Below are 10,338 nucleotides of genomic sequence, written 5' to 3'. Positions count from 1 at the left end.
ATAAGTAATTAAAAACAATGTTCTTGTATTTTTTATAAAGTTACTAATAATTGGGTTTGCACTTTTTATGAAAAAATCCATATATTGGTTGAGAGTAAGAAAATTTATGCTGAATGTCAACGTTTGTATTTTTTAAAAATGTAATATTTATTTTCTTTAATTTTATATTAAATTCAATATTTTGAAAAACGGTAATAATTACAATTTACGATGGTTACGAAAATATAAATTCACCCAACATCTGGTTTCTAAAAATACATTTACAGAATTAGGTGTAATTGTTTTTCAATTGTGAAAAATAATGATAACTATTTAATCAGAATTCGCGGAAAAATAATATTAGTCAGTTTTTTGTTGTTATTTTCCGATAAAGATTCCCGGAAAAAATTAGTTTTTTTTTTATCAGATCAGAGCATTTTATTGCAAAATAGATAATAAATAAAGTATTAATATAATTTAAAATTATTGTAAGAATATCACTGTAAAATTATTTAAATACTGATAATGCAATATTTCTATAAAATAGTAGTCAATCACGGAATTATATTGATATTAATAATATTATTAAAATTTAAGATTTAAAATTACCACTTATTTACTACTTTTTGCACTGTATGCAAATAAATCTTCAAAGTTTTATTATTTTAATATTATCCAGTTACACCTAGAAATATCGGTAAATTGTTTGAATCTTTAAATGAAAAACATGCATACGTAATTCGGTTCTATTTTACCCTAAAGTCGAAAAAAATGTAAATACCAAATAAACGTATCGATTGACCCTGCAATTGAAGAACTGAGCAAGTCGTATGATGTTCACGTCAAATCTATAGCTCTTTGAAAGTTAATTTACATTCAAAGAAAAAGTGATTCTTTTAAGCCTTCAGTTTTCTCACATAGATCAGATCTAAACTATGAAGTGGGTCATATTATTTTTTGACATCTCATCAAAAATGAAGAAGACTATGGAAGTCTGGGCATTTACGGGGCTGACGACCGTCATAGGATAGTTTAAGTGATCACTTTACACACGTGTAACATTCACCAATTCTACCCATTATTGACAACCACACTACTCAAATTCTTGGAAGTTCTATATATATGAATCAGTTTAGAAACCTTGTTCTTGAATCACTAGAACTTCACTAGAAACATCTATTGGTGAGATGAAAAGAAGCTTTTTATTGAGCAGAAACTCTTATATTAGTATATGAAGTCCGAATCCTGGATTATACATAATCACATACGTGAGAAACGCCAGAAAATATCATTTTCATTTTTATTATGTTAGCTTATAATTTGACCAGTTAATTTATTTACAACATTTTGAGTGTGTCCAAATACTTTGATCCAGATTTATGAACAAGTATTTGGACACACTCAAAATGTTGTGTGTAAAGTGGGTGATCATAGAAAAAAAAAAGAAAAACATTCATACACACACATGCAGTATGAGTGTGTGGACGTGTGTACATTTTATTTAAACTTTTGTTCCACTGTCTTGTTGGTCCACTGTCTTTCCTTAAAATCATTTATGTTTTTAATTAAATTTTTCATTTGAGTTAATATAATGCATTTACTTGAAAGTTTAAAGTAAAGATATTTTTTTAAACAGTCACATACTTTACGTTTTAGATCTGACTCTATATGAGAAAAAAAAGATATTCAATACGAAATGAAATGCAGGCTCAGATGGAGGATCACATTTTCTTTCAAAGTAAATTATCTTTGAAAAAGATATAATTTTTATGTTAAAATCAATGTTATTCTAAGTCAATGCCAAATTGTATTTAAAATAAATAAATTGAACGTATTTAAAATAATGTTCGTAGCCATTTAAATAAAACCCAGTTGTCATGTAAACCTAATGACACGGTCGTAATAATTATTATTATTCTCCGTTGGAAAGTATTTTATTGTTGGCGTAATAAAGATAATGAATAAACCTGTTTCAATAATTAGTATCGCTTGAAAGTCGACTGAGGACATACATACATTTTAATCACCTCAATTTGGATTAAATAAATTAATCCCACGATGTTTAAAAATACATTAATGATATTAATGGTTGTGGTTTTTGTTACACTAGGTAAGAAATACTAGTTAACATTTTTAATTACATATTATAATTAAGCAACAATAAAAAATCTTTAATTAATTATTAAGTTTTTATTAGAAGGAATTTTTTTTGTATTTGTTTTTTAATTACTTTTATTATTATCGAATGGCTTTTTTTATTTTTCTTTGCTAATTATGTACAAAGGGTAATTAACTTTTAACAATACAATAATAATGATAATGAGTAGGTTTATTAAATGGATCATTGTAACGATTAAATTTTACAATTAAATATTTTTAAAAAACGCTCAGTTTTTATTCATTGAAATTAATAAGTAAGGTGATCTGAGTCGACTAAGTCGGTAACGAGATTACTTGGTCGCTGATGGAAAATTTAAAAAAAAAACTTTATTAAACTTTCTAAAACTATCTACCTTGTCTTCTTGAGGGATGGATAGATAGTATCTGAATAAATAATAACTTAATTATTATTATTATCAACTTTATGATTATTATTAAAAACTTTGTTATCAGTAATAATTACTCTATTATTGTTTATTATAAAATAGACTCAATAAGAAAATTAACATCTGATAATAAAATGCCTTCAATCTTAATCAGTTTCATTCAAGGGGTTTATTTAAATTATTTTTTGTTCGAATGGATTTGGAAGAATATAATTTTTTATTCAGGTGACGGTGCGGCTGTTTTGAAGAAGGGCGACAAAATTAAAGTGCCTTACACTCTGTTCATTGGAGATGATATCAGCGAGATTCATAACATCAATCTCAAAGTTACTAAGTAAGGATGAGATTATAAATTTCACATATATATTTATATATATATATATATATATATATATATATATATATATATATATATATATATATATATATATATATATATATATATATATATATATATATATATATATATATATATATATATATATATATATATATATATATATATATATATATATATATATATATATATATATATATATATATATATATATATATATATATATATATACATTTATTTATGTTTATATATTACCGGGAATATGAAACAAATACATAAAATGAAAACAAGAAATTAAAGAAATTCTGAATTATTTGCGCATCAATTTGGTAATATTTTTTAAGATTTTTTTGTTTGTTATTATTTTACAGTTTTTAAGGCTCTACATACGATATAAAAAGTAACTTTACCTTCTTTAAGTCCAGGTAACGTTTGACGTTATTGATTTTTTTCTCAAAACATCGTTTTCGTATTTAAAATAAAGAAAGAAAAGAATGTTGTAAGGATTGTAATTTTTTTTTTTTTTAATGTATGCTCTAAAAAAACAATTAAAAAAATCGGGCGAGATATGACGTGCGTCATATAGTGGTGCCAAACGCTGAATTAGATATGAGTATGTAATTGCAAGTATGGCCTTTATTGTAGCTAGTAAGATTTAGTAGAATTGAAGTGTATTTGGTTAAAAATTTTCATTTGTATTTATTAAAAGTATTTCTATTATTGCAGAAAATGAATTAAGAAATATTTACGTATTACTGCAATCAAGTTACTTGGTGTATATTAATCTCCTCATGACGTTTATTTTTGTCCAGGGGTTCAACGTTCTACCAAGTGATGCAGGCTGCAGCTGCCGAGGATTCAGATTTTGTGTTTACTGCTACAGAGTTCGCAGGGCTCGGCCATTACATCAACTCCATCGGTGACCATACCGAGGATAAGGTCAATAATATATATTGGATGATTTACATCTTGGATTCGCCACCGTGCCCAATCAAACCTCCCACAGATGCAAATCTTTCACCAGTTGGTAAGTGTTTTCAATATTATAAAAATAAGTCATTTAATCTAAAACGAGTACTTTGCAAAACCAACAATTGAATATTAGGTTCAGAATATGAACGTATGGTTGGTAGTTCTGACTAGATATAAAAACTGGAAGAAATACGTAGACTTGTAGTTCTATTCTGTAAAAACTGTTATTTTAACGTAACAAAAGCGGTAAAAGTAAGCAACCTGTAATGTCAGTCGTTTCTTCTATCTTTATTTATTGTTTCGGCATTAGCTTTGTGGTAAGACATGTTACAATGATTAAAGAAAACACTTCGTTTTTTACCACTTGAGTTTTAATTTATTATTAGATTAAAACCAATATTTTTAGCTTTTCCACTTTTTTATTTGACCAGCGACCGGGTTTCGTCGTTACCGACATCATCAGACCAGTCTGATGATGTCGGTAACGACGAAACCCGGTCGCTGGTCAAATAAAAAAGTGGAAAAGCTAAAAATATTGGTTTTAATCTAATAATAAATTAAAAATGCAATTCCATCACGAAGTGTCAGTGGATAATATAAATCTATTAAAAACTTGAGTTTTATTATAGACCACATGTTTCAGAAGTTAAACTTCCATCATTCAGGAATTATACAGACCTGAATGATGGAAGTTTAACTTCTGAAACATGTAGTCTATAATAAAACTCAAGTGGTAAAAAACGAAGTGTTTTCTTTAATCATTGTTTTTTCTATCATTGTAACTTCATCTATCATCGACAACTTCAACATGTAAAATTTGAATATTTTAGTACAATATCGCGTGCGTATAAATTTAAGACAGTAAAACGATATAGTTTGATCTAGTATTGGTCAAGACTCGGAATAAGTTTAATAAAAATAAATTATTTGATCTAATAACGAAACCGATTGTTAATCTAACGTTTCTTCAAAAATGAGAAAAGCATTGTGAAATATAGTGTTGATACAAATTTCTACTTATCATTACTGAAAATTTCATTAAACGTTACGAATAAAGGCTGAGTTAAATTTAAAAAAATGCGACGCGGAACGTACTTTACTAGGTATATGAGAATTTGAACTTGATACTCGTACAGGGGGATGCAAATCGGTAAAAACTCTTTTTTATAAAGGCTTTTCGTCGCAAGGATAAATATTAACAGGATTTCTGAATACGGGTTTTGAGTGATTAAAGAAGTGTTTATACTGAAGATAATAGATTAGTCTAAATTCGACGAGTTTCGGAAAGGCGTAGAAGCTTTAAAACTTTGAGTTTTCATGAACCTTTAAAATAACTAAATGCTGAAGCTTTCGGGATATGCTTAGATATGAAAGTTATCATCTCCTTCGAGTGAATATCATGGAAAATACTGAGGGAAGAGGTAACGTAGTTTTATGAAAATTGATTAAATTTGACCCAATTATATAATCAATGATTGATTTATTACTTTTTATGATATAATGAAGATATTAATGATATATTAATATCTTCTGATGAACATTAACTTGGCAGAATCCATGATAAGACGTTTATTAACATTAAAATAATATATGGTATATTTTAGTGTAACTGATTTTACAAAATAAGTGAGTAAAATGAAAATTGTCGTAGAAGTATTTTGCAGTTCATTCGTTGTGTAAGTTAATATCACTATTGAGATCTTCATTTTATGATTGGATGAAAACAGCGATGTATCATGGATTTTCGTATTAATTGTTTGACTTTGTTTTTACACTATATTTGACTCATATATTATGTATAAACCCTTCATATTACGAATTGAAAAGGAATGATAAACTTAAAAGTCCTGTTTCTTAAAACTGTTTTTTTTTAACTTTCAGGTGTTGATGGTATTATCGTTGAAAGTGGAAAATATTATCTTTTCTGGTATAAGACTGTGGATTTCAATAAACACACTTAAGGAGCTGAATTAAAAAACCAACATATTGTGTTAATATTTATTTCAGGATTTAGTTTTTCAGTCATTAATATATTTGAAATATAAAGTTTATTGTTGAAACGATTGCATTTTATGTTAATATTTTTATACGAGTAACTGTTATCTAAAATCATGAATAAAATACATTAAAACATTCCACATATATTTTTAATGCTTGGTAATTAAATAATCACGACTTTATTTCCACGAAACTAATAAAATGATATTTTTTGTATTCCGTGATGATAAATTGTCTTAACAAGCACCTAATGAATGGACGTAGTTCAGTTTTATAAGAGGTACATATCGATTGAAGTCTCTGCAGAAATCTTATCTAAGGAAGGGTACATTTCATCTTTAATGGGCAACTACGTTATTAACAATGCAGAGAAAATACTTTAATACATATCTCACCATTCTTTACACAGCTAGTTTATTAGGTAAGTAATAATTGGTTTTATTACGCTAAAACAGTTAATTTTACTTTTATAGAGATTTTTACGCAGTGCAATATCTTATGATCTACAAAATGTCATTTTTGGATTCATGGTTATTTTTTTATGACTGTTTATAATTTTATTATAACTTTTGAAATATTTGTTTTATGATTTAAGTGATTTTATAATTTTTCATGAATTACGGATTCACACCTTTTTAATTATTGTAAAAACACAATTCAGTGAACAATATCTTATTTCGCATATTTTGTTTTACGAAAATGGTTTTAAAGATTCATCAACGTCCAACAAGGCATCGGATTTTTGTTACGTATCCTGAATATTGTAGAATATTCACAATTCCCGAAGCTTGGAAACCAGCAAAATTAAAGAAGAAAAAAATTAGGATGGGCAGCATCAAAGATTGGAAAATTAAGCCATATACCCATGAACACGTCTGTTAGAACATACGAAGCTCAGATATGGATTCTCAAACACCTGGGTGTTGTGCAGAGAACCATGTGCTAAGTAATATTAGGTATTAATGTCAATATTTATTAAACTCAAACACGTTATTATTTAGAACCTTCAGAAGAAACGGTATTTGGATTAAAAAGAAAAGATATAATCCCTGTATCTTATGTACTTTGGATTGGTGACAATGCTCCTTCAACTCATTCGCTTGAATTGTCCGTTGAAAGGTAAGGAAAATTTTCAGTAAGTTGATGTCTAGTTTAAACTTGGGTTCAGAATTAAATGAAAACTTTATTAAAATAATATTTTATAGTGAAGTTTATTGAGAGCAGTAAATAATTACTAATTACACTTCTCGATGTGAATAATTTAGGCTATAACGCTTTATACTTCTTATTCGTTTTGACAATTTACAATGTCATACATACGGAATAGCATTTTTCTGCATTCGTACTTATGCCGATCCTAGCACTTATTTTCATTCCCTGTGACCCTTACGCATAGGTTTTTTTACGATAACATTGGTACATACATATATATTTAGTATCTCCCAAGTTACCTACGTGTACTTTTTTGGACTGTGGGAATTGTATACAAATTTATTTGAAAAAATGTTCCCCAAAAAATGATCTTTTGATTAACATAAATATACTCGTATATGATTTAAAAATTGAACAAAAATATCGCTAAATGTTATAGAAATATGGAAGAAGTATTTTAGTTGCTCACTTTGAAAATATTGTAAGAGAATATTGCAAAATAGGGGTCTTTTTATTTTTTTATATTTATCACGGATTATGTACAAAATTTATTCCATCTTAAAAATGGATTTATCGATTCTAATTATATTTACTGTAAATGTAAAAAATAATTTTTAACAAATTTTTTGAGTTTATTAATGTAAACATGACTAGTTTCGAGATCTATAGATTTTCTCAACGGGTAAAAATACTGTTGTTTAAAATGCAAACTGAATTTATTCTTCATCTGTTAATAAGATAATACATCTGCAGTTCTCAAAGTTGTCATTTTGATATTAATAAATCCTAAAGTGGTCGCACACGAATGTTTTCATTTTATATTAAAATCATCATGTTATACAATACCACAAAAAATGCTTTCATTTATAATTTTTGGATTTAAAAATGAGAACATTTTGAACGTATTACCATGGTAACGTCATGGTTATCATGACACATTGCCAATGGTATTCAAATTACAAATATTTTGATTTAAAAGAAGATTTTCTTCTCTCTGCAGGCCGAAAACATTTTTCCAAATAATGAAAATGGCGAGCTATAGAGATCCAGAGTTTTCTTTTGAGCATGAGGTGTTTCCTTTCGGGCACTATATAACTTGTATCAGAGGTAAAAAAGAAGACATTAAGGGTAAAAAATTCTGGTTACTGTACGTTTTGGATAATCCACCGAATCCGAATGAATTTCCGTCAGATCACGAAATTTCAAATCTTGGTAAGTTTTATCGAGATAAACATGTCATGTCCACATATCGTCAAATCAGTCACTATAAGCTTAATTTATTTATTAATGATAATAAAAATAATAATTAAAAAAAAATAATAAAAATATTCATTACACATTATTGTCATTTTGTGAACTGAATATTTCATTGAAAACTATTATATTTAGGTGTACTCCTAAATAGGTATTAGGGGAGGTGAATCTCAGATATCATGACAAAATACAAAAATTTTTTAAATTCAAAGTCAAATAAAAATAATCATAAATATGACATCTTTTCCTAATACAAGTTTTGTAAACGGACTTTGAAATAATCTGATCTGACATTTTTCCAGGTGTAGATGACCTGAACGTTGAACCATCAAAATATTATCTTTTCTGGTATAAAACCTATGATGGATCAGAATATATGCTATGAATATAAAAAAATAACCTAATTCAGTATTAATGGACTTGAAAATGTTATTTATTATTTTTTTATGTATTTAATACATTTATTTAAACAGTTGTATGTTATAATAACAAAACAACAGCTAAATATATAATAAAAAACAAATTATTAGTTTTTATTTGTACTTTTAATTTATTTGAAGAGTGACCTGGTAAAGCTGTAGCCTGCTTTAAGTATAACGTAAAAAATCAGGTGACAGATAAGCCAAGAGGTATTTCATGGATAGGTAGCAGATATGTTCAATAAAGGAGATTTGTAACATATATGCTCATGTGTGGTATACCTTAATACGATAGGAGGGTTGTTTGCTAAACTCGTATTGCTTTTGTTGACTTAAAAGGGAGAGATTGAAGCAAAAACATAACTAATTTACTAACTAACAGTAGGTTGGCAGATAGATTAGAACGCCACACCAGTCTGTCTGTGCAATTATTTTCCGCCTCTTCTATATTCATGCACTTCTTCATACACACTCGCCGATTATTACGTCTTCGACAAGACCGCTCTCAAGTATTTGACATACCTGATCATCCTAAGTTTCCTTCAGTCTTCCTTTGCTCCCCTTTCCAACTACATTCGCCTCATAAATTTACTTTACCGTTCTTTCCTCACTCATTCGTACCACATGTTAAAACCATCTCACTTTCCTTAATTTTATCGACAATGCTTATCTCAGCTTTGCATTTTCATTCCTTATTTCACCGTTCGAACATCTATTATACATCATTAACCACACATTCGTCTGAGGAATCGCATTTCGACTCCAACCAGTATACTTTCATCCGTGTCGGGTTGTGGTCCCGTGGTTAGTGTCGCGGACTTTGAGTAAAGAGTAAGTAAGAGTTTCTCGGTTCGAACCCACTCTTCTACAATTTGATACCTATTTCTAATAATGAGCCGCTTAGGCTCACAGAAATAGTATGAAATTGAAATATTTGTGCATATAATAAAAAAAAAATATATTTCTTTTAAAAAAATCCTTCTTTTGCCAACTCCATGCTTCACTTACATACATTACATACATTACATACAGGTATACAGACTACTTGAAAGTAGTCAGGTTAGGAGTCGTAACAATCGGCGGGTATGTATGAGGAGATGCATGAACGTGGAAGAGGCGAAGAATGTTTGCAAAGACAGAGTGGTGTGGCGTTCTATGCTCTCTGCCTACCCCTGCGGAGAAGCGGCGTGATGGTTAGTTAGTTAGTTAGTTAAATTGACAATGAGGTTGTGTACTGTCAATTTAGCTAAAGAAGAAGGAAGAGTATGTATCATAATATGAATAACATAAGATAAAGGCTCAATTTTTGACCTAATTTCATTGGTTACCGAAATGATCGTTTAAATTGACGATGTTCATTGTTTTCTTCCTAAATTACTAATTAAAAGAATCTCGCCCGCTTTTGGGTTGTTAATTACATCTGCGTTCATAAAGTTATCACATGATCCGTTAAATCATTACCATGCGGAACTAGTGAGATGAATCTGTAGTCTGTATTCCGAGTGTGTTGTGTGGGCGGCCCTTTTGTTCTACAGAGCGGAGGGCGGCGACATGAAGAGATGGATCCACTGCCTAATTGGTGCCTGCTAGTCAGGACCGGACCAGACAGACAAAACAAGGCCTCGAATATTGTATCCATTACACGTAAATAGTTATTACGTACTTGTATCAACTAACAATA

At 28.6% G+C, this 10,338-nt stretch overlaps 2 protein-coding genes across 2 annotated transcripts; both read left to right on the top strand.

Annotated features, from left to right (window-relative positions):
• The first annotated feature begins 1,960 nt into the window (after window positions 1-1,960).
• On the top strand, window positions 1,961-5,970 carry LOC148309923 (uncharacterized protein CG3556-like). Its single transcript, XM_088259246.1, has 4 exons — window positions 1,961-2,089; window positions 2,751-2,859; window positions 3,675-3,889; window positions 5,716-5,970. The coding sequence occupies exons 1-4, from the start codon at window positions 2,038-2,040 to the stop codon at window positions 5,793-5,795; spliced, it is 456 nt and encodes a 151-aa protein (XP_088115372.1). The 5' UTR covers window positions 1,961-2,037; the 3' UTR covers window positions 5,796-5,970.
• Window positions 5,971-6,113: 143 nt separating this feature from the next.
• LOC148309922 (uncharacterized protein CG3556-like) lies at window positions 6,114-8,648 on the top strand. The gene is made up of 4 exons (XM_088259245.1): window positions 6,114-6,253; window positions 6,834-6,951; window positions 7,985-8,196; window positions 8,541-8,648. Exons 1-4 carry the CDS (start codon window positions 6,196-6,198, stop codon window positions 8,621-8,623), a joined length of 471 nt encoding a protein of 156 aa, XP_088115371.1. The 5' UTR covers window positions 6,114-6,195; the 3' UTR covers window positions 8,624-8,648.
• Window positions 8,649-10,338: the final 1,690 nt, after the last annotated feature.

This window comes from Brachycentrus maculatus, unplaced genomic scaffold, assembly GCF_059751285.1.
Source record: "Brachycentrus maculatus isolate JH-2025_06_01 unplaced genomic scaffold, ASM5975128v1 h1tg000115l, whole genome shotgun sequence".
In the NCBI taxonomy this organism is placed as follows: domain Eukaryota; kingdom Metazoa; phylum Arthropoda; class Insecta; order Trichoptera; family Brachycentridae; genus Brachycentrus; species Brachycentrus maculatus.
This window is presented reverse-complemented; position numbering and strand designations above follow the sequence as displayed.